Raw genomic sequence first — 26,298 nt, forward strand, 5'->3', positions numbered from 1 at the left:
AACTCCATTACAGGGCCAAAATCGCACCACTTTGGAGAGAATAAAGGTCTTTTGATTATATAATGCAAAAGAATTTCGTCTATCTACCACATACATCAAATCCATAGAAATATATTCACAAATGTTGAATTTTTCTACTAATTGATAAAAAAGACAACATGAAATAATAATTTATTTTTTTCGTTCATTAACACTGGAGGTGATGGTCTGTAGTTTGGTTTCCATGGTGCCAACCAATTCCTGGAGGTTTTCAGACAGTGAGTCGGTTACTGGGTCTGTGTGTGCCAGCTGTTAAAAAAGAAATCAGCATTGTATATCAAAGTCATCACGTGATTAGTACTTGCATGTATCATAATTTTAATATTGATAATAATAAGTTGTGTCTGTTAATTGGTAGTATAGAGAGCTAACTGATGTTAGATTCCATTCTTGTGACTGCAGATCTGTCCAAAATTGGTGTTTTTTTTCTTAACACTTTATTTGTTTTACAATGATTAACAATTTTAACAACAGCTATGAATGCTTGTCCTAGCCTTGTATCTTGACACAAAGAGGTCATTGGTTTGTACCTGGAGAAAACCCACTTGTTCAAGTGAGCTATCATAATACTTGCTTCGACTGAAAGAAGAATGGACACGGGTCGCAGCAGTGAGAAACGAGTGTGTCGGCCACCATAGTAACTGGACAGTGGTCAGTGACGTAGCTACACTGTATGCACGTGCTTACAAATATTTTCGTTAAATTTTTATTACATATTACGAAAAATGTCCACAGCTTCTGAGGGGCTGCTGCCCCCCAGACCCCCTGCTTACAAATATTTCAAACCTAGCTATGCCACTGGTGGTGGACACCCAACACACCTTTGTCTGAAGTTCTATTCTAATTTGTTATTTCGTACATTTTAGGAGAGCCTAAATCTAAATATGTAAATACACCAGTAGACTACATGCCATCCCACCTTGATTTTGGCCAGGACGCCTTTAAGCATCATTTTAGCTGACTGCAGTAAAGGAAGGGCATCATCTGACACTGGGCTCTTCTCACTGATCTCAGTATACACTGGAATAGAAAAGTTATACACTGCAGAGCAAAGTAACATCTACAGTTTTCTCATAATATAATAAATTTCCCATGTTTTCCAGTGGCAAATCTAGAGATCGGAGTTCTAATTAGCTCCTCTTTGGTTGAACATTTTTAAGAAGAAAAAGGTATTTTTTCCATTTTGGGGTCTTCACCCCCACCCCAACCCCCTTGTGCTGAAAAAGTAAAAACTTGGTTGCACCCCTTCCCCCTTTGAAAGTTCTGGATTGGCCCATTTTCTATGTAAATCTATTGTGATATGAAATGTACATGTACATTTATATCATAAGACTACTATTTTGTAGAAATATCATTTCGCAATGCACAAATGCCATATTACAAACATAAGTTAAATTTTATAATTGAGTACCTTGGAACACGTTTTATATTAGATGTAACCTTTTCATAAATAAATCACGCTTTGCACAATTTTCACATGTACTGTTTCCATCTATAAGGGTTTTCCATTTGGTAAAGTTATGAGATCATATTCAATATCTTAATAAATTCACTCATATACATTGATAGCATTTCAAGTACCACGAATCTAGAAATTTTTGAAACAATTAATTTTTGTGAATTTTGATCAAATTGGTATGAAGATTTTTGCACCTCTAATTTTTCCTATTTATAATGTAGTTAGTTGCTACAATTAAAATCACTTGTTTTAAAAAACACTCTATATACCCGGTACATGTACTCAAGGTAAATTTTGTACTAAACAGTATCTGTTCTTTCCTGAAAAATATTTATGTGCATCCACTACATGCACAAAAATCAAAAATAAAACTACAATAAGAATTTTCAGGTATAAGGTACATGTATGAGGTCAAAATGAATGCAACATACAATCAGCCAGTTCTAATGAATGCTCCCCAACACTTCTACATTTGTCCAATGACTTCTCCCAGTCTACTTCCTGTGTCAGACATCTCTGTGACTTCTGGAGATACTGTAAGACCTAAAGAATAGAAATCGATGAGCTTCACATCACAGCAACATTATCAACAAGCATCTTATCACAGCAACATTAGCAACAAGCATCTTATCACAGCAACATTAGCAACAAGCTTCATATCACAGCAACATTAGCAACAAGAATCATATCACAGCAACAAGGTTAACATCAACATTACTAGCAACAAATTTCATATCACAGCAACATTAGCAACAAGCCTCATACTACAGCAACAAGCTTAACATCAGCTTTATTACATGTACCAACAAACTTCACATCACAGCAACATAAGCAACAAGCCTAATATCACAGCAACAAACTTAACATCAGCATTACTACATGCAGCAACAAGCTTCACATCATAGCAACAAACCTGATATCACATCCACAAGCTTAACGTCAACATTACTAGCAACAAGGTTCATATCACAGCAACACTAGCTATGAATTTCACATTGCAGCAACACTAGCAACAAGCCTCATATCACAGCAACAAGCTTAATATCTCAACAACACTAGCAACAAGCTGTATATCACTGCAATACTAGCAATGAACCTCATAGCAACACTAGTACTGAGCTTAAGGTGGCTCATTTCACCATATTTAATGGCTCATTTAAGCACCTCGTATGAAGCAGGATTTCACCTTTGAAAGACTAATAAAAGCTCTTAATTATTTTACATGATTTTTTTCCAGATTGATAAAAGAGTCTGTATCACTCTTTTGATGGTAAAAATCATGCTTCATATGAGGTGCTCAAACGAGCCATTAAATAAAATTTGAGTGTAATGAGCCACTTTACATCACAACACAAGCAACAAGGCTCATATCATAACAACACTAGCAACAAGTTTCACATCGGAGCAACATTAGCAACAAGTTTCACATCAGAGCGACATTAGCAACAAGTTTCACATCAGAGCGACATTAGCAACAAGTTTCACATCAGAGCAACATTAGCAACAAGTTTCACATCGGAGCAACATTAGCAACAAGTTTCACATCAGAGCGACATTAGCAACAAGTTTCACATCAGAGCAACATTAGCAACAAGTTTCACATCGGAGCAACATTAGCAACAAGTTTCACATCAGAGCAACATTAGCAACAAGTTTCACATCTGAACAACATTAGCAACAAGCTTTATATCACATCAACACTAGCAAAAAAGCTACAGCAACACTAGGCAGCAAGTTTTAAATGTGAACAGTTTTCTCAATATCTGAATTGAGTCTCGGTAAATTAAATACAAACGGATGGTGTAGAACCTTTTGCTGTGTCTCAGGCTTTTGTCCTTCCAAGCTGTTCGTGAGCTCAGCGTACAATTTCCATATTTTCCCCTCACTTGACACCTGTCAAAACATTCACAAAATCATGTACAACTCGACAAAACATTCACAAAATCATGTACAACTCGACAAAACATTCACAAATATATATGCAACCTGTCAAAAAATTCACAAAAATATATACAACCTCACAAAATTCACAAATAAGTATATACAACTTGACAAACTATTCACAAAAAAATAAACAACTGGATTTTTGTCTTTCACAAAAGTACAGTTAAACTTCAGTATCTTGAACATCGTATCTCGAATACCATGGATATGACAAAGTGAGTTGGAAATCGTAATAACATTTTCTTTATGTATCTTAACATCAATATCTTCCACCCTTGTATTTCTCCAAAAAAAATTCTTGGCCCCATTGAGATCAAGATAATAGGTTTCAATGTATCTAATTTGAATGATTAATGTCATACTCAGTATTGGAATAGAATACACACACACATTAAAAGTATGGTGTCCATGAGAACATCTTATAAATTCCCACAGTAATGTCCCTTACTTTTGCTGTGATTCTGCCAAACAGCTCCAGAAGTTTCGGTTGGTGGAGACTGCTGGGATTCCCCTGGGCGTCCTGATAATCTCCTGTAGTGCCCCGCACTAGAATTCTCAAAACCTGAAAATAAGGCATGGTTAGATTAATATTTCAATAATCCCCAGATGTAACCTGATATTTTTGAAAAAGTGACCGGTGTTCCAGTTTTCAGGGGTGGCCGGTTTTGTGAGAATTTATTTGTAAACAAATGTTAGGATTTCGGCCATGACTTTAAAAATCAGCTGATATTTAGGAATGTACAGAAGTTTCACTGTTCAGCTTTAATCTGTACTATATCAGAGTATGGGGGTTGCAACCCCACTTTGTTTGAATATTTTTAACAAAATTGGATTCTAATTTTTTGTCATTTTGGGCATTTCCAACCCCTTTTTTGAATAGATAACATACGAACTTGGGTCGCACCCCCACTCCTCCCCTTTGAAAAGTCTCTGGATCCGCCCCAGTGATTTTCAAGATAAAGTTAGTTTCTGACAGTCAGAGAAATCGAGGAATGTTTAAATTTGAGGGCCAGAAAAGCCTAATTCTGTACCTAGTCCTTTAAATCATATATGTTGTTCAAACTATGAAAATTCAAATACTAATTCATTTGAAATCTTTACAATGGTCACACCTCTATGTCAGTCCACTTTTCCTTAAGGTCAATCAGCCGGTGATAGGCATGCATGGCTTCCGTAAACTCACCACAGTCAGTGGCCACCTGCAACCAAAGTGGAAAGCAACTCTGAATTTTTCTGCATTTTAGAAATCAACATCACTACATGTGTACTTGGCAAGCTATTTCAAGTCTAACTGACCCCACTACTCAAAGATTATCCAATCAAGTCTAACTGACCCCACTACTCAAGATTATCCAATCAAGTCTAACTGACCCCACTACTCAAAGATTATCCAATCAAGTCTAACTGACCCCACAACTCAAAGATTATCCAATCAAGTCTAACTGACCCCAATACTCAAAGATTATCCAATCAAGTCTAACAGACCCCACTACTCGAAGATTATCCAATCAAGTCTAACTGACCCCACTACTCAAGATTATCCAATCAAGTCTAACTGACCCCACTACTCAAAGATTATCCAATCATACTGACCACCATTAAGTTTTCCCAGATTCTCCAGTTGTCATAGTTACATTTTAAGGATTCCTTCAATGTTATAAAAGCTTTTTTCCTGGAAAAAAATTTATACATTATATTGAGTGAATATGTACTGACCCCACTGAAATACATGTATACACTGCTGCCATATTCTTGTTGCAAGTAGATTTTTGATCATTTCGCTGTAGATACATGTACACCAATAAACTTGGCATTACATTTATATATATACACTGTACATGTAGAATAGATATCAAAATCAGACTTTTAAAGGGACTGGTTCACGATTTTTGATAAAAATATTTTTCACTTTTGATGTTAAACATTAAAAATATAACTCATTTAATGTTGACAGCCAAAATTTTGACCTTCTGAATGCAAGAATAAAAGTAATATTTTAGCCTTGAATATGTGTTATGTAAACAAAGACTCGAGTCTTTTTATGTATACAAACAAACAAGTGAAATATTAATTTTGTAATATACAGCATCTTAATTTTGTGTAGTCACAAATTTTAACTTTTAGATGACACATTTTACCCCAAAAATACTTGAAATGTGAAAGATATAATAAACTTTGATCGATATCCATTTCTGTTGAAAATTTCGTAAACAATAACATACCGCAATCTTTGTTTACAAAACAAATAATCAACTCTCTAAAATGAGCTTCTGTGATAATGTATAACCTTAATTTTTATGTGAAATCTTTTAAACACATTAGATAGTAGATTTTGATCATTAGAAGTGAAAAAGAAAATCTTGGGGGAAATCGTGAATTAGTCTCTTTAAAAGAGACCCTTGTACAAGTTAAACAATGAACATAAGCTGATAATTTTCACTTACTTGTCTTTGAGTTGAACATAAGCTGATAATTTTCACTTACTTGTCTTTGAGTTGAACATAAGCTGATAATTTTCACTTACTTGTCTTTGAGCTGAACATAAGCTGATAATTTTCACTTGTCTGAACTGAACATAAGCTGACAATAATTTTCACTTACTTGTCTTTGAGCTGAACATAAGCTGATGCCATGTTATTCCAGGCCTCAAAATTCTGAAAATCATGTAATTTTAAAATGTATTTAAAAATGTGGTGTTTATTTCTATTTCATGATTAAGCTCTCACTTAAACATGAAAAAGAGTGTCATTAAGGACATATGCGACATTTTTCAATAATATATAATTTTTTGTGACATTCTCAGTACAATGCACCATCCTATCTTGTTTCTATCAAACATTGGGGTATACTGCCAGGTTAAATGTTCTACAAAACATTGGGGTATACTGCCAGGTTAAATGTTTTAGAGTTCACATATTTTGATAGTTCCTGTATCTGTTTGGGGTATATTGCCAGGTTAAATGTTTTAGAGTTCACATATTTTGATAGTTCCTGTATCTATTTGGGGTATACTGTCAAGTTAAATGTTTTAGAGTTCACATATTTTGATAGTTCATGTATCTGTTTGGGGTATATTGCCAGGTTTGTTTTATATTTTGCACATTTTGTTTGTTCCTTATTGTGGCAAGTAAAAATGTAAAGTCAGCTCTGATGTATTGCAAAAGTTGTAAACTATATATGGACATTACACTAGCAAAGAAGGAGAGAAAATCTTTGGATCAATTGGGGATCAAAACCGGTACCCTTGCATCTAGATAGGTGATCTAACCACTGAACTACCCAGGCTGACATACAAAGTATAGCAATGTTACTACACTATAAATCAAAACCTATTTCAGAAATCATACAAGAACTCCTCATATGAATGAGATGAAAATATAATAATATTCTGGGAAAAAATGTCAGAAACGTCATTGACATGTATATGAGTAGATCATTGGAAAGTGTTCCTTCACATCACCAAGGGTGAGTAAAATTTCATTGAGTCCCTTGATATTCAACAAGAATGTCACCCAGGTGGTGAACAGAATCAAAGACGGAGCTAAGCTATTCATAATTGAAAGCAAATGGCAATCCATATTGCTTCATATACATGTATTTTATAACTCTGCTCTGCTTGAATACTGAATTAGAAAAACTTCAGTTATTCTATTGACTATGATATACATGTACAGACTGTCTGTTGACTGTGATATACAGTGTGTCTGTTGACTGTGTGATATACAGTGTGTCTGTTGACTGTGTGATATACAGTGTGTCTGTTGACTGTGATATACAGTGTGTCTGTTGACTGTGTGATATACAGTGTGTCTGTTGACTGTGTGATATACAGTGTGTCTGTTGACTGTGTGATATACAGTGTGTCTGTTGACTGTGTGATATACAGTGTGTCTGTTGACTGTGTGATATACAGTGTGTCTGTTGACTGTGTGATATACAGTGTGTCTGTTGACTGTGTGATATACAGACTGTCTGTTGACTGTGTGATATACAGTGTGTCTGTTGACTGTGTGATATACAGTGTGTCTGTTGACTGTGTGATATACAGTGTGTCTGTTGACTGTGTGATATACAGTGTGTCTGTTGACTGTGTGATATACAGACTGTCTGTTTGACTGTGTGATATACAGTGTGTCTGTTGACTGTGTGATATACAGACTGTCTGTTGACTGTGTGATATACAGTGTGTCTGTTGACTGTGTGATATACAGTGTGTCTGTTGACTGTGTGATATACAGTGTGTCTGTTGACTGTGTGATATACAGTGTGTCTGTTGACTGTGTGATATACAGTGTGTCTGTTGGCTGTGTGATATACAATGTGTCTGTTGACTGTGTGATATACAGTGTGTCTGTTGACTGTGTGATATACAGTGTGTCTGTTGACTGTGTGATATACAGTGTGTCTGTTGACTGTGTGATATACAGTGTGTCTGTTGACTGTGTGATATACAGTGTGTCTGTTGGCTGTGTGATATACAGTGTGTCTGTTGACTGTGTGATATACAGTGTGTCTGTTGACTGTGTGATATACAGTGTGTCTGTTGACTGTGTGATATACAGACTGTCTGTTGACTGTGTGATATACAGTGTGTCTGTTGACTGTGTGATATACAGTGTGTCTGTTGACTGTGTGATATACAGTGTGTCTGTTGACTGTGTGATATACAGTGTGTCTGTTGACTGTGTGATATACAGTGTGTCTGTTGACTGTGTGATATACAGTGTGTCTGTTGACTGTGTGATATACAGTGTGTCTGTTGGCTGTGTGATATACAGTGTGTCTGTTGACTGTGTGATATACAGTGTGTCTGTTGACTGTGTGATATACAGACTGTCTGTTGACTGTGTGATATACAGTGTGTCTGTTGACTGTGTGATATACAGTGTGTCTGTTGACTGTGTGATATACAGTGTGTCTGTTGACTGTGTGATATACAGTGTGTCTGTTGACTGTGTGATATACAGTGTGTCTGTTGACTGTGTGATATACAGTGTGTCTGTTGACTGTGTGATATACAGTGTGTCTGTTGACTGTGTGATATACAGTGTGTCTGTTGACTGTGTGATATACAGACTGTCTGTTGACTGTGTGATATACAGTGTGTCTGTTGACTGTGTGATATACAGACTGTCTGTTGACTGTGTGATATACAGTGTGTCTGTTGACTGTGTGATATACAGTGTGTCTGTTGACTGTGTGATATACAGTCTGTCTGTTGACTATAACTTACGTCCGTATCAATGTTGACACATCGTTTGAAACCTTTAACTGCCTCCTCGAACTTCCTCGCTGCCATACAAGCACATCCATAGGTAAACCAAACAGGAACCTTGGGAAATATATTGGACAAGTCATAATCATATCAAGCGATACCTTGTAAATATATTAGACAAGTCATAATTATGTGAGGCAATATTTTGTAAATATATTGGACAAGTCATAATTATAAGAGGCGATATCTTGTAAATATATTGGACAAATCATAATGATTTGAGGCCATATCTTGTAAATGACATTAAATACATCAGAGAGAATTGTTCATGCATGAAAGAATACACATATGCACATACATGTACAGTAAAACACATTTACAGCGAACCCATTTATAATGAATTCACACTTCCAGCGAAGTGATTTTCATTCCCGGTAGTTTTAAAACATGTTATGAACGTATTGGATATAAAAAATTACATTTGTAACATAAGAGTTGTTCACCCCCAGCAGTTTGCTATCAGCACATTTTACTGTACAAGTATACAAAAGAGTCATTAAAAAGATATGTAACCGTAAAAGGACAATGTACACTGTAAACTAACTATTATACATGTCATATTTTAATTAAGAATGGCAAATAGAAAACCAGTCTGTGATCATTAATTTCTGCAATCGTGTAGTCATACTTTACTTATTCTGCAAGTGTGTTTAATAACTGTTTAGAACAATAGATCCCCTCCAATATTACGTATAATGCTATCATGGGTAGTTCTTACACATCACTCATTATACATGTATTTCGAATCCATTTGTGTCCCTGGCAGACCATCTACTGACCTGCTGGTCATTCCAAATTGTCATTTAAAGTTAAGTTTTGAAAGCAAGTTTTCCGAATCGATAAAAAAATCAATCTCAAAGATTCTAATTTAACCTATATATACACAATTTCAGTAGTTTAAATCAAGTCACCATAAAATTATAAAGATTGGAAATTTGGGATCAGGATTGAAAAAGGTAGATCACTTTGATTTACTTATAAAGAGACCCAGTTTGATTTGCGGTGACAGTACAAATCATTATACAGTAGGTTGAAAAATAATTTGAAAAGTAAATTCACATCTATCTTGAAACCTTGGTTTACACTGTATATAAAACTGGGAATTGTATTCACAATGCAAATAGTAATTTTTGTGTTTTAATATGTCTAGTTATATTTGTGGCAGTCAGACTGATTAATCACCAGCGTCTGATAGCTCAGTTGGTAGAGCACCTGACTAGACATTCAGGGAGCCTGAGTTCAAATCCCAGTCTAGGCCTTTGCATTTTCATCATTCTTGTTACAATTTTAAATACATTGCTGCAAACTTAGATTGAGAAAAATGAATGAGAGGTCCACCATGACGAATATCTGCAACTCAAAGTTGCTCGCAAATCTCAGAGAAATTTCTCACATATAAAGTTGATTTATAGCATATTGTTGATAACTATATTTCCATTTGTGTTTCTATAGGATGTCAGCCATTTTGATAATGTGTTCGTCTTATTTAATTAATATATGCCATTTCAAAGAATTTTCATAAACATTTGGGAAATGGACTCAATACATTTGAAAGCTAACATATTTAACATGATGTCATAAAATTGCCTGTGGACCTCCCATAAGTATGAATTACTACACTAGTTACAAGAAATATGTAGAACAACGATATCAATATAAGATTTTGGCCCTTCAGAGTGGGAAAAAAGCTTTGGAAACTTTAATTTCCATTGTTTGAACACTGACCTGGAGCGAGTTGATTTTGAGAGATTTCTGGAAACATTCGATACACATCTCGTACTGTAAAGAACAAAGTGAAATGTCAACATCAAAAACAAAAAATTTGTCTGAGTTCATCTCTTTTTTTCTTGTACTACCAGACAATACAAAATGAATCAAGCATGGGTCTACCTATAATGATATATCAAATAATGTATTCTTTTCATGTCTGTCCAATCAAAGGAGGTATACTTCTAAATCTAAAAATGGACAAAGTAAGCTGACTGCACCTTGGCCCTTGCCCAGTCTGATTAGCACCACATGTTTGATGCTGGCAAACAGATGGCCTTGTTTTGTTTACTTGTTTATACAGGGAAAGGCTCTATACTCTTATCAACTAAATTCCTGTAGAATCATTTCCTGTGAAATTGACACTTCCTGATCAGATATCTACAGATGTAGTTTGTACATTTCTGGAAAAACCCCTACCTGTTCCTGGGCCATGTATAGGTACCCCATACACCTCTGTGACCTAGCGTGTCGATGTCCCGACATTTCCCATGCCTTTATGTAATGATTGATATCTCGCGTCACGTCTCCAAGGAAACACCACAGATTTGGTGTCTCTTGTATTGCCAGTTGGTCGCGGATTATCATCTCAGCCTGAAGAGGAAGAATATTTCTCTAGAAATGACGGCCATTTCTATAATGTTCTGATTTATTTTACAGACACAAGTTCAGACCAGTGTGTTGGGAATAGGAATAATGCAGAGAATTATCACTCCAACACATTCACAATTAATATCAATACAGTCATCACAATACCTATCACATATTGTCTACAACATACATTTTCTATGTAAAATAAAACATGTTACAAAGCTTTCATAAAGCTGAGTACACATTCTCTGTTTAAGCACATGCACTACACTGTTATGTTAATTTTCAAAATGCCCTAAACTAAAAAAAATTGTCAACCAGAGCAGATCCCTTTTCTGAATATTAACAGGTTGTGTTTGTGAAACACAAATGCCCCAGATAATGGCCAATTCCAAAGATGGCCGAGGTCACAAGGACAAATATTTTGGTACCAGTAGAAAGATTTTGTCACAAGAAATGCTCATGAGCAATATGAAAGCTCTAATATTTACCATTTAGAAGTTATGATCAATGTCAATTTTTTAAAAAGTAGGTCAAACTCCAAGGTCAACAATTTTGGTACCCACGGAAAGGTCTTGTCACAAGGAATACTCATGTGAAAAATCAAAGCTCTAGGACATACTGTTCAAAAGTTATTAGCAAGGTTAAAGTTTCAGACAGAATTACAGAATGACTGACAGGACAAAAACAATATGCCCCCGATCTTCGATCTAAGGGGCATTAAAAAAGAACTCAGTTTTTCCATTTTGCTGAATATTTTACAGAACTCAGCTTTTCCATTTTGCTGAGCTTTTTACAGAACTCACCTTTTCCATTTTTTGAGCTTTTCACAGAACTCACCATTTCCATTTTTTGAGCTTTTTACAGAACTCACCTTTTCCATTTTGCCGAGCCTTTTGTATCCAGTAATGACATCCTCCCACAGCTGTAATCTCTCAAACACTTCTACAGCACCACCGATAATCCCAATACTCAGCAGCAACTCGGCTAACTGTCTCTGTAAAATTAATAATCACTATCTATAATCCCAATACTCAGCAACAACTCGGCTAACTGTCTCTGTAAAATCAATAATCACTATCTATAATCCCAATACTCAGCAGCAACTCAGCTAACTGTCTCTGTAAATTCAATAATTACTATAATCCCAATACTCAGCAGCAACTCAGCTAACTGTCTCTGTTAAACTTGGCAACAACAGATAGGCTGTCTGTTTAGATCAATGAAGAAGTGAAGATAACAAGCAGTGATCAATCTCATAAATCCTATAAAGAATACAAAAATTAAGAGTAGGGCAAACACAGACCCCTGGATATACCAGAGGTGGGATCACGTGTCTAGGAGTAAGCATCCCCTGTTGACAGGTCACACCCACCGTGAGCCCTATATCTTGACCAGGTAAGCAGAGTAATCCATAGTCAAAATCAGTATGTAAATAATGGCCTAACAATTGGTATGAAACACATCAGACAGCGTTCAACCCTGTGATAACGTGTATTTCCAAATTAGATCATTATAACGACCATAGAATTTGTGAAATATTGAATTTAAAATACTACGACCAAACTTTTCTGCTAGGACTGGTGCCCTATAACATACTAAAAATAGAGCCATGATATTGCTTTTTTAAAAAAACATAATTTTATCATTCACTAAGATTTCTACATTTCCATTTTAAATTGATGAATAGTAGTCTTATCCTAGAGAGAGAAAAAGTTTTAAAGATATGTTTATTTACATTTCTTGTCCATTTTTAATCCTTGCTGTGGTGTTACTGGAGACAGATTTGAGTTCAGAATCAAACTTATTGTGCCATAGATCTCATACTGAATTAAAACCCTCTCCTACCTCTAATCTCCATGCTGGGGGGATCTTAACGGAGTAAAACAGATACAGTCTTTCTGACGCTGGAGGGTCAAGAGTTTTCATCTGCTTCACAATTTCCTAAAAAAGAGAAGCCCAATTCTAATCAAATAAATCAGATAATCATGTGTGCATCCGTTGAATAACACTTTCACGTAGTTCAAAGATTAATTTTCCGCTTCTTTTAATATGAATAAGAAAAAAGAGAAGAGAAATCTCGTCAATTTGCTTTGAAACTCAACACATATGCTTGTCCTGTAGTTTTCAAAGCTGCCTGCTCTTGCAATGGGACTCATACTGTACGTGTGGTTTTGATTCAGACAATCTACTGAACCAAATAACACAGTTTTTCAAAATAAATCACTGGTCATGAACCTACCTCAATTTGCATCATGGATCGCTCCACTCGTCGACGACCTCCTTTCTCAAGACATGACCTTCTGTAAAGACTGGCCAAGGTCACACTCCAGCACTTGGCTTGAGACAAGATGCACTGAAACAAACACATAGCAGTACACTTACACCATGAGCACTGAAAAACTCTCTACCACACAAACATTTCAGAATAAAACTACAGAAATTTAAAAACAACTCTCAATACTTGAACTCTGCCCAGTCAAGGACACTAAATAAACTTGACCCCTGACCTCTATGTAGGCTCCTGCCTCTTCCTCTGTCAGTTTCTCCTGATTGGCATGTGTCCTCAAATGATCCTCCCTAACAAAATAAGCATAGAGGTAAAATCATATGACCCTCCCTCACTGAATAACCATACAGGTAAAACCTAACGATCCTCCCCAACAAAATAAGCATACAGGTAAAACCTAACGATCCTCCCCAACAAAATAACCATGTACTAGGTAAAATCCTCCCTAATAAAAAACTGTAGACATATTTAATTTTGTGTTGGATTAAATATCCGTATTTTCATGTCTAAGAGAAAACGAAATTAAATCTGACACAAATTTTTATTTCAGGAAATGTTTATTTTTAGTTAAAGTCAGAAATATCGGTGTCTATTTATAGGTAACATATTTCGCCAGTACCTGTATATGTACCTGAACTTTCAACTCATTACGGAAATGCACAGGTGTAAATAAAAAAGTTTAATATAATTAAGAATAATTACTATCAAAACAGAACAGCTCATTTTCAGATAATAAGTATCGATATTAATACAACAAAGTGTAGGTAGATCTACGGATTTCAGCTAACCGCTCATGCAGACAGCACGTCTGGTATGTCACTGAAACGAAACCCAACTGTGTGTCACATTTAATGCTATTTCTGAGACACCTTTCGATCCACCTGCACTATGTCAGTATCCACGCCCTTCATAAAGTTCCTCAGATGATCTGACACCTGTCCCGTATACCATACCATGAATTTGTTTGTACCGTCACATGGATGACGTTCTTCCGTACAGCTGGGGGTTGTTTTGGGGGTTAAATATTGTTTGAATATGGATACTTTGTAGCAGGTTGGGGAAATTCTTGTCCTGGTGTGCCCTATATATGCACATCAAGCAGGGCAAGAAAACGCGCCTTGTAGTTTACTGGTATGTCCGATTTATATACGAATTTCATTGACAAACGGAATACAATATAAACGCTTTCAACATTCTAATGGCTTGAGTACAACAATTTAATGACCTAAGCTTACATGGATTAACTACTAACTAGAGGATTTGTTTGTACTAAATGAGTCTTAACGACAGCATGCTTCGTCGAGCAAATGGTTTATATATGTATATGTTGTACGTGGGTATTGTACCGTTATTTAACTGTTTAAGCAAGTTAGAATTGCAGATAAGCAACATTTTTAACACTTTGTATGCATAATATGTAGTTTTTGAGTGATCACAAACAATGAAAATTAATCCACATGAAATCATATTCACGACGAATTTCAACAAATTTTTTCCCCATCAAAATTAATACGTTTACAGTAATCACACAGGTAAATTCCCAAACTACTGTACAAACATATGTACAGTATAGACTGCCTTAACGACCCCTTTTAAACAATTCTGTGTCTTATGGTACCCTATTTCATCCCTCCCAAAACAATTTCCTACATGTATATAAATTGACTGTATTTAATGACTCCTTGCTTTACATGACAAGTAACTGTACTTTTCGGCCCTAAAACAATAGTTAGATTGCTTTAATGACTTTGAGATGACCCTTCACATACTGGGTACTAAATAACATGTTTACTCTCACATCTTGCGTGATGTCAGTGAGAAAAAAATGGTGTCTCAAGCCAAAATTTTACTAGACAAAAAATTTGAAGTGATAGAAGACCTAGATCCGGGACAGCGGATACTTGTAATAGTCAGTCACTATTTGGTTCTGACATGAGTTAATAATATCACTAAAGAGCTATATTAAATGTAATTTGATGATTCTGACACTGATTGTCAATCACTGCAGTAATAACTGCACATCAATACATTTACAATGCACTGATGAACAATACTGTACATGTAGGGGACATGTAAATCAAACACATACCACTTTATATATTTTACAATAATCTGAATTGTTCTGTCCTTGACTTACATGGTTGCTATAACAACAGTTTGTTCTGCGGCTGACATGTTGACGGCAATCTCCGTGTTTGGCTCTGTCAGATTGATGGCATCCAACACGGTATCATCATCTAAATTCAAAATCTGAAGAGACACAATCACAAAATTAACTAATAATAAACAATCACAAAATTAACTAATAACACGAAAAATCACAAAATTAACTAATAACATTAAGGATTTGAAGAGACACAATCATGCAGTGTATATTAAAAGGTCTTCTCTCTTTCTGCCTTCTAACACATTCTCATAACAAGAGTATTCAGTCACATTATATCACTTATAAGTCTTATCTCCCTTTATCTTCAACTCGATATATTAAATCAGTGAAACTTCTTCAAACTGGTCCATCAGAAAACCATTCCTCCCTAAATATCTCTATTCCCAACAGTCACATTAGCTCACCTATACGTATTATCTCCCTTTGTCTTCAACTCAACATATTAATGCTTTGAACAACTCGTGTAGAGATGAATGGATTAAAGGATAAAAATTTTAATTAGATTGCCTAAAACTGTGTAAACAGTGGCTTATCCACAGAATACTTCCAAAACTGTGTAAACAGTGGCTTATCCACAGAGTACTTCCAAAACTGTAAACAGTGGCTTATCCACAGAGTACTTCCAAAACTGTAAACAGTGGCTTATCCAGAGTACTTCCAAAACTGTGTAAACAGTGGCTTATCCACAGAATACTTCCAAAACTGTGTAAACAGTGGCTTATCCACAGAGTACTTCCAAAACTGTGTAAACAGTGGCTTATCCACAGAGTACTTCCAAAACTGTAAACAGTGGCTTATCCACAGAGTACTTCCAAAACTGTAAACAGTGGCTTATCCACAGAGTACTTCCAAAACTGTGTAAACAGTGGCTTATCCACAGAGTACTTCCAAAACTGTGTAAACAGTGGCTTATCCACAGAATACTTCCAAAATTTATCCAACTATAGCATGGTTCAGTCATTAAACCTTCGTTTGTGAAATTTTAAAATACAAGCTGGAGTGTCTATGTAGTCTTAAGCTTGTCCATGAACACACACTCACACACACATGCACAAAAGCACACACACACATATCCACATAGACACGTAGGCTCACACCAAACACATAACCCAGTTGTCAGAAGCAATGAAATTCAGTCATTGTTGACCTGACAAAGTTTACCTTTGGAAGTCTCGTTTTGATGGAGTTCTCCTGCGTGGTGCCCTCTTCACCCCTGGTGACCCCAAGAATGAGCTGGGCCTTGTCTTCAGACTGAAACTTAGTTCTCTTTCCCATCACACCTTCACAAGAAAACAAAGATTACTATTTAGTACAAGATTTTGGATTTTCTTTAATTCTGTGGTACATACATGTACAAACTTTAAATCAAAAACAGGGAATACTCCCAGGATGACCTCTCTACAGCTAGAGAATGAAGGCCCCAAGTACATAATAACAGTCAAACACAGTTATAGCAAACAGGCTTATAATAAAGTGATTTTCATTTCCTGTAGTTTTAAAACATGTGAACTTATCAGATAAATATAGAATCTTCCATGGTTTGTAGTTGGGTATGATTATTATAAAACGAGTTGTGTGGTTTTTATAACCAAGCCTTGGCGATGGGATAGAAAACACACAAGTTAGATAATAATCATATCCAACCACAAACCATGTGAGATTCTTTTTATCACATATTTTATCCCAACAGACCATTGAATTTGCATTTACCAAATATCCTATTTTGTTTACCTCAACCCGAACTACCTTCATAATGTAACATCATGCCACTACAAATAGCTCATTGGGAAATATTTGTTGTAAGCCTACATAGTGCGAATGTTGATGATGAATTTCCACCTTGCATATCACCATTCAGAGAATTTCTGTTTCCTGTGACGTGGAGGGTCGTGGAGTTTTCATTGTTAGAGTGTTTACATCTGTACTTGTGATGGAATCGTTTTGTGTGCAGTTGAATGTCATGTATCCCGGGTTCATTTGGTGCATGGAGTTGGGAAGTTGATACCCACTAGATAAGGGGGTAAATATGTGATAAAAAATCTTAGTGTGTCCACATCCGAATGTGAACTATCGGGTTTTCCAACACTTAGTAATATTTACACAGTAAGACATGATGAGTTATGATGGGGAAGGGGGTCAATAAAACAGTTTTCATTTTGAGTTTTAAGAAAAATGATTTCAGTTCATGTCACCTAATGTGTTTTTTTTTTCTTTCCATGTATTTTTGTTACCTTGATCATTGAGAATATTTTACAATCAATGCAAAACATGATCAGGGGTTGAATGCAATGCCGAGCTGCAGGCTGTTTCACTTTTTGAGACAATAATTTGGCTAGATAAAGAACAGGTCTGTTCCCTCGATCGTAACTAATTACTTCAAATATAAATTCATTATTTTCAAAGTTTGAAGAATTTAACAACACCTGTGCTAGTTATCATCAATTTTTACAATTTTTGGGAATTCTATCATCCTAATCCAGTTCTTATGCGCATTACGTCATGCGGTGTAGGAATACCTACTCTGGAATACGAAAAATTTATTGTATGAGTGATATCCACTGCAAGAAGGAGTAAATATGTGATAAAACGAATTACCTTCATAACGAATCAAAATTTTTCGTAGAGGACTTTGCTATATGTAATATTTACTCAAACTATGACAACTGGACATAATGAAAATGAGTAATTCTAAATCACGCAAGACTCACCAGTTAATTTGATCTGTAGCCCTGTGCAGCTCTTGGCAGCCATTAAATGCTCATGAGCTAATTTGTAATCAAAGAAAGTGTGACCTATATAACCAGCCTCTATATGAAATTGTGTCAGCAAATCCCTTAAAGCAAAAAACAAGGTTCTCATAAACATTAAGTTTGAGATGATCTATTGAACATACCTATGTACACTTTATATAGGCAAACAATAATTTCTGTCCTTGTTCTAGTCTAGAACATTTCAGATACAAGATTTCCATTTATCTCTAGAGTTGATGAGCTGGTACATGTACCACTCTGATAAAGCAATAGTACAGCTTGACAAAGCATATTGCCTTATCAGACTGTGATATTGTTTTATCAGACTGTGATATTACTTTATCAGACTGTGATATTACTTTATCAGACTGTGATATTACTTTATCAGACTGTGATATTGTTTTATCAGACTGTGATATTGTTTTATCAGACTGTGATATTACTTTATCAGACTGTGATATTACTTTATCAGACTGTGATATTGTTTTATCAGACTGTGATATTGTTTTATCAGACTGTGATTTTAATTTATCAGACTGTGATATTACTTTATCAGACTGTGATATTGTTTTATCAGACTGTGATATTACTTTATCAGACTGTGATATTGTTTGATCAGATTGTGATATTGTTTTATCAGACTGTGATATTACTTTATCAGACTGTGATATTACTTTATCAGACTGTGATATTACTTTATCAGACTGTGATATTACTTTATCAGACTGTGATATTACTTTATCAGACTGTGATATTACTTTATCAGACTGTGATATTTCTTTTATAAGATTGTAATATTGCTCTCTACCTGCTTCTCTCATCAGTCTTCCAGGGCTCTGTCTTAGTAACTAAAAAAGAAAAGAAAAATGTTGGAACATGATATACTTAAAACAGCTCAACATCAGAAAAACATTAAATAGAAAGCTTGAACTGTCCATTTCATATATATCAAAATTACTAAAATTATAGCTATACAGAAAATAAAATGATATGTGTAATGAATAGTAGACACTAACTTGATTAAAAGTAAAGATAACATTGATTATGCTGAAACTTACAGATCATTCACAAATTTTCAGATTTATTTTTCATGACCTATTGACCTTGTTTCTTACTTGTGCCAATCAAACTGAGCACCTGTTCCCTGAGGGAGGCACACTTATCGCCTAGGACCTGTTGATATACATACACACTCCTCATGGTCCACCACTCCACTGTCTGTTAAAAATAAACATATTGTATCATATTGGCACATCTTTTGTCTTGCACCTATTTGTATCAAATTTGTCCATATTTGGTAAATGCCATCAAATCACTTGCTTATATCAGGGATCGAAATTAACTTTTTTCCAACTAGCAAAATTGAGCTTTTACTAGCATTTTTCAATTGATTACTGTTTTACATGAATTTAAGAAAACAAGCATGTCTTTTTATCAAAATTTTGGGAAAATTTTTAAAAATCTCCTTTAAAGTGCAATAATAAAAATAAGATTGCGAATTCTTTCATTTAAAATTCAATGAATTATCAGACAACATACATGGTGAGGGTCATAGGGTACACTTGTGTGGCGTACTCGCTGTCCAGAGATCTACCACCTATTTACAACATCATGTGGATTGAAATCTTGAAGACTGTTTGCGCCAATTCAAACTATATGTTCAAAACTTTTGGAAATTTCATCTAAAAAAATTCTAGTTGAAAAGAAAACCCTGCGAACTCGAAGTGTTTGACTATAGAGTACAGAAGGACACCGCGTGAAACGGTGACACACTGTCATGTGTTGTTTTATGTAGACATGGACGAGATCAATATGCTTGCTATTTAAATCAGACATCTCTGAGACGTCCGAAGTGTGTATGAAGTAGGCCATCTTCGACATCACTGACTGATGAGATGACTTTGGTCTTAGTTATTTATTCGATCCACGTTTACTTTTTCAATACTTGTATATTCATTCTGTAAAGCGTTTCTATGCACAAGACAAAATTATTGTAAACTTCAAAGTACAGCCAATAAACCGAGGAAATCCGGGGAAAAGATCGGGGTTTTTTCACTCGCAAAAAGTTGCGATCACTTGTGATTTTTTACTCGCAAATTCAATTTTGAACTCGCATTTAGCGAGTATTTCCCCTTAATTTCGTTGCCTGTATATAAGACTATCAGGGCATACATGTATATCAATATCTTCTAGATAATTGCTGTGAAAGAATGTGTTCTGTGAGTCTGTTTCCTGTCATTTCTGTGTGTGTCTGTTACCTGTAATTTTTGTGTATGTTACCTGTTACTTTTGTATGTCTGTTACCTGTAAGTTCTGTCTGTGTGTGTTACCTGTAAGTTCTGTGTTTGAGTCTGGCATGCATTAAGGACACACTGAGCCACAAACAGGAACTCAATTCCCCGGCACAGGTTATAAACGTCCTCTCCATCACATGACATCTCTTGTAAAATCTCTCTACAGCACACCAGCACCTGTTCATCACAAATGCTACTAATTCTTACACAAGAATTATCTCAATAAATATAATACTTTTACTGAATTAACTAAAATAAATCAAAAAAATAAAATAAATAAATCACTTTGGTAGAACTCAGTTTTTTCCACATACCATAACAGACTTTATAAAATTTCTAATATATACAGTATAGATCCATTTCAATTCATGGGATCTAATTTTCATTGCTTGTCGATGTTCTAGTATTTCTTCAAAGTGCTCTTTCATGGGATATGGTTTCCTTACATTGTAAGTTTTAAATGATGCATAAATTAAACTTTTTCTTGAGGTCTAAAAATTTGTGGATAGGTGAACCCAAGAAATCCATTAAAATTGATTCCAATGTATATTTAAACAAATCACGATAAAAACAAATTGAAGACACTTTCTTCATTTGGTGTATTATATAAAACGTACATCAGTGGAACCTGCTAAGATAGTGATCAGTTCCTCAGAGAAACCAGACAATGGCCCCAGCCAATTCTGACACACAAATGTCTGCAGGCAAGCAATCGCAACACACAGAATCTCCAACTCACTGAAAATATATGGAGGGAAGGGTTAAATGGTGATTAGGAAAACAGAATATGAGAATTTCCCTCGATGTAAAGGAAACATTCTCACTATTACCTTAGTTTAGTTTTACAATTAAGCATTTAATCCTACTTGTTGCTACAGAACAGGAACATAAGATCAGGAATACATGTGCAATCTGACACAAAGATAATCCAAACAAATAAGAGTACTCATGATACACATTAGTCCGAAATATCTGATGTTTTCCTGGTTTTTTATGATTTTGATATTTACCGTGCCAGGAAAATACGGTAAATATCAAAATCATAAAAAAGCCAGAAAAACGTCAGATATTTCAGACTAGATACACTTGGGAGTACAATCTGCATCACAGCCTTTAAGCCATCAGTGGATTCAAGTTAAAAGGAGTCCTTGACATTGCAAATTCAGGCAATTTGAAGAAAAATATTATCTATCCATCAACATAGAATATAGGATACCATTCTGCTGTCTTCTGTTTGTCTGTCTGAGTTAGGAGTCTTTTAACGTTCTGATTAATAGCGTCTTTCACATCAGAAATGGACTTTCCTTCTCTCTGCAGTAAATCCTTGACAAGTGAAAACTGGAATACCCGGGCATAATCTCCATGTAGTACGCAGTTTATAAGCTCACTTTGTTCTGAAAAGAAAGTGTGTACAGTGTATGATTTTTTTTTCACATTTCAATTTATATCTACTATTCAGATGCTGTTATATTACAGAGGTCAACAAAAAATTCATTATCAACTTACTGCACCAAGCAAAATCAAGCAGACTCAACAGACATCTTCTCCAGATCATACCCCTGAGGATGTCTAAGACATAACTACCATAATTCTGGTTTCCAGATTTACTCTATTTCAAATCTAGAGTTCACACAAAGATTTCTATCATCACAAATTATGTACAAGTGTACACTCTTGGTTCTGCTTATGAGTTACGTTGAGTCTATTTGGTTATGCAGGTATTGAAATTCTCATCCGAAGTACATTTCACGTTCAATTCCTCATCCAATGAGAAAAACATTTTCTAAAATGGATTTGTTTGGGGTAAGAAATGAAACATCATGAGTCAACTGGTTACTCTGAGATATAATAATAATAATAATAATAATAATGATTGGTTTTAAAATAGCGCCTTATCCAGTGTATGCTGCTCAAAGCGCTTTACAATAATCAATGTATATTATTACCCCGGCAGACCTTATATCAATCTAGAACTTACTCAGCCTCCTAGGAAGCATACAGTGCAAGCTGCCGTTACAGGCGCTAGAGCACCAACATTCTAACAATATCTTTCACTGTTTACAGCCAGGTACCCCTTTTACACTTGGGTGGAGTGAGGAAATTCATGTAAAGTGCCTTTCCCAAGGACACAACATCAGTCCTGCCGCGGCCAGGACTCGAACCCACGACCTTTCGGTCGAGAGTCTGACGGCCTAACCACTAGGCCACCGACGCCACATCTAATTCATAATTCATTTAACATACAGATATCTGACTATCAGAATTTCAATGAAATTTTTAGCAGCTTCAACAACTAGGAAATGAAAATTTCACACAAATCTATGGACCAAGAGTTTCAATCTCTCCATGTGTCGAAAGTTAATTCAGATACCAGGTTCTCTGTTTGAATTTTTATATTCTAATTTAAAGTTTTGCCGTCGACAACCCACTATTGAATACAGTTTAGCTCAAAGTTGACAAAATTGGCAATTTCCCCGGAAATATGTAGTCTTTTGTTGATTTCAGCACTTAGTGTACTATTACCAACATCCAGTTATGTTAAAGCCCCCCCCCCCCCCCCCCCCCCACCTCCCCATCATTGAATGATATCTGCCCTATAAAAAAGAAATTTATGAACACTCTGATTTACTACAAATCAGTGTTTATTTTTTTCACATTTGCTAGGCCATAAACAGCCAATATGCTGGGTCAAATCCTTTAAAGCTATGCTTAGCACCCAGAGCCATTTTTGATGATTCTTTAACATGCCAATGCCATCAGTGACACAGGAACTCCATTTAAGGTCATGTTTAAAAAACAAAATCATTAACACTCGCTCCTAAATACTGGGTGTTTGGGCAAGGAGCAATCACGACAGGTCAATGTTTAAATTATAGGTTTGACATGGCCATGGCACGAACAGGATTCATACTACTAACCTCCCTGATTATGAAGCAAATGCTTTAACCACTGAGCTACTGTGACAGGTATACAGAGTTCTTAAAATTTCTTTTGAAGTGTCAGACATTTGGTCCGATACTGTTAGAAATAGTGTCAGCCCAAACAAAATTTTGTCAGTCCAGAAATAAAATGCATTGCTTTTGAGGTTTTTTTAAAAATTTCATTTATAATCTACTACATGTGTAATTGTATTCAATCTCCATCTCAGCTATACGTTGATAAATTCTCCTTTCATACCCTTTCGCATCTTCCTCACACTCTGAATCTTCCTCAATTCACTGAGTCACTTTTTTGCTCCACTTCTCTCTCACCCTCCACTTCTCTCTCACCCTCTACTTCTCTCTCTCCCTCCACTTTTCTCTCTATCCTGTCTATTCCTCTCAACTTCTTTCTCATCTTCCTCTCCAATCGTTTAAATTACTCTCTCTCACTTTGGCCCGGGTGTAGTTGGTCTCGCGACTTTGAGCAGATGCTGTCAATCTGACTAAAGTACAGACCTATATTATAATAATATAGGTCTGTACTTTAGTCAGATTGAGATGCTGTCACCTAGCAATAGGTAAAACCACATCAAACAAAAGCCATTGTCTCCCAGATTCCCGGTTTCTTTTCTCCTCGTAGTTCTCACAACAGATTCCTCACATTTATGTTTCAATGTCTTGCCGGATTTAGCATTGGTTTGAAAATTTATAGGCCACATGGCCGCCATTTTTCCCGGTAAAAAACGGACTTCGATCCCAATCTTTTATCGGCCATCAGGACTGACAATTAAGTAACTTGTGTTGGACATTTTAAATTACTACTTTTATCGGATAATCCGACATTACCGACACTTTTCAAGAACTCTGGGTATAGAGGATATATTGAAGATTTGACATTTTGACTAGTCCTGGACTGAGTTTTTTTTTAAAAGGCTAAGTCATTGGAAATTGAATTTAAAACATCAAGATTAAAGTCAAGCAGTTTAATGATGGTTAATGATCATATTAATTATGTAAAACTACATTGCAATGAACTTACACTATTCAAAATTACTAGTAGGATGTGAAATATATTTTTAAATTTACAAATACAAATAACTGTATAGAGCTTTTTATAGAATTTGAATTTATAGAAAATATCATGGAGTTATTATACTACATTTATTATTAGTAGTTTCAATGTAATATGCTGTATTGCATCATTCAAGCCCTCCCCAGATTGGTATTTACAGTTAGTATGGTCTTGATTGTTGGAAATGCTTAAAAAAAACTAGTTTGGTCCCCTATGCTCATGTAGCAGAGATGGGGACAGGACCAGATTAATGAAAGCCGCGTAGCCGCGAGATTACCTATTTGAATAATTATTATTTATCGAAACTGGGATGATTTATTATTTAAGACATTTAACTAAATTATTTGTGGGGATATTAGTTCACATCTAGATGTTATTGTGCAAGTATGGAAATGAACCGGGATTTGAATTGACTGGCTATCTAACATGGCTAGGTCAACAAAGAAATCCTTTGAAGCTATGAGTTTTCAGATTACATGGGGCTTTAATGAATTTGGACACAAGTATTGTAGGGATATAGGTTAAGAATTTTTTATTTAAATTTATGAGATGGTCATGCAATGCAAGAATTCAATGATATAAAGCCTAAACTGAGCACATTCTTTTTATTACCGTAAGTCGAGGTTTATATAAGGGGTGAATCTGAAGCTCTTTGATCTGTCCCAATATTTTCTCAGAGAGCTACAGTTCTGTAGCTACTACAACTGGTAAAGTCTCAAAAATTCTCAAATGGACGTAAAACACTCTACTGCATCACAAAAAATCATTACAAGGCAAGTGATTTTTTTTTTTAATTTACTTCCCATTTATCAATTCTATATTTACTCTGAAAGTTCTGGTACACTAATCTATTTGTGTCCATGGTCATATACCTATATCTCAAACCTTCTTGGCTTCTAACAGGTTGGGAACACGTCCCCTACAGCAAGATATTCTCGCGAAAACGCGATTATCCCTCTCTAGTGAGAGTAAAAATATCCCGTACAACCGAGAAAAACACTCGTGGAGTACATCTCTTCATGTTTCACGTGAAAAAAAAAGAAAAGGTGCTAAAATGTCTGATACTTCTGCAAATATGTTGATAAAAAAAAAAAAAACTCACGATGTGTATTGGATTTCAGACTGCTTCCCTCTTACGCAGCAACATTGACACACAATTTCTCGATTGTGTTGTCAATTTTATAGAGACAATTCGCGTTATGTTGAGTGTGTGTCGCACTTATTCAGCATTGCACGGAATTTGCCATTATTTTCGATAAAGACACCAAAACACCTGTTTATGGTAATGTTTACTTTTCGATAAAGAGGGACAATCGCGTTTTAGCGAGAAGATCTCGCTATAGGGGAAGTGTTCCCAACCTGTTTAAACTTTTTAATATAGAAACCGAAATGAACATTTCATTAACATACCATTTTCAATTGTTTCTTTACAAGGTATACCACTCAAAATCCATGTTTCGATTTCTCTTATTTGCTTGCTACCACTATCCATTTCAATGATTTGACCAAAATTTGACAATGTTTACAAAATTCACGTGTAATATCCAATGGAGGCAGCCATCTTGAAATGTAACAGCGTTGATTGATTAACTCGTACTATTTCTGATTCGTGAGATCATCTTGTATATTACTTTCATCCTAAAATTACTGGTATTTAGAACGACAGAAAATTATCAAATCAGCGCTTAATACACAATTTTCTCTCTTTTTTCTTTCTTTTTGATATGAA

General features: G+C 35.4%; 1 protein-coding gene across 1 annotated transcript; it reads right to left on the reverse strand.

The window, feature by feature from the left end:
* Positions 1-155: 155 nt before the first annotated feature.
* LOC125652279 (tetratricopeptide repeat protein 27-like) lies at positions 156-26,153 on the reverse strand. Its single transcript, XM_048881336.2, has 24 exons — positions 25,980-26,153; positions 21,793-21,970; positions 21,194-21,314; positions 20,613-20,753; positions 19,398-19,500; positions 19,091-19,130; positions 18,241-18,365; positions 16,694-16,812; positions 15,503-15,615; positions 13,586-13,655; positions 13,318-13,431; positions 12,924-13,019; positions 11,950-12,072; positions 10,905-11,078; positions 10,443-10,496; positions 8,676-8,774; positions 6,044-6,096; positions 5,036-5,114; positions 4,555-4,641; positions 3,891-4,004; positions 3,308-3,391; positions 1,930-2,041; positions 959-1,059; positions 156-288 (listed from the first exon to the last, which is right to left on the reverse strand). Exons 1-24 carry the CDS (start codon positions 26,059-26,061, stop codon positions 172-174), a joined length of 2,499 nt encoding a protein of 832 aa, XP_048737293.2. The 5' UTR covers positions 26,062-26,153; the 3' UTR covers positions 156-171.
* Positions 26,154-26,298: the final 145 nt, after the last annotated feature.

The sequence above is a fragment of the Ostrea edulis genome, chromosome 5 (assembly GCF_947568905.1).
Source record: "Ostrea edulis chromosome 5, xbOstEdul1.1, whole genome shotgun sequence".
Classification (NCBI taxonomy): Eukaryota; Metazoa; Mollusca; class Bivalvia; order Ostreida; family Ostreidae; genus Ostrea; species Ostrea edulis.

Excerpts from the sequence above, each read along its gene's own strand:
- LOC125652279 (XM_048881336.2), bottom strand. The coding sequence starts at position 26,061 with ATGGATAGTGGTAGCAAGCAAATAAGAGAAATCGAAACATGGATTTTG. Across the intron at positions 21,315-21,792 it reads AAACAGAAGACAGCAGAATG|TGAGTTGGAGATTCTGTGTG; the intron begins GTATCCTATATT and ends ATATATTTTCAG. Across the intron at positions 289-958 it reads GCGTCCTGGCCAAAATCAAG|CTGGCACACACAGACCCAGT; the intron begins GTGGGATGGCAT and ends CTTTTTTAACAG.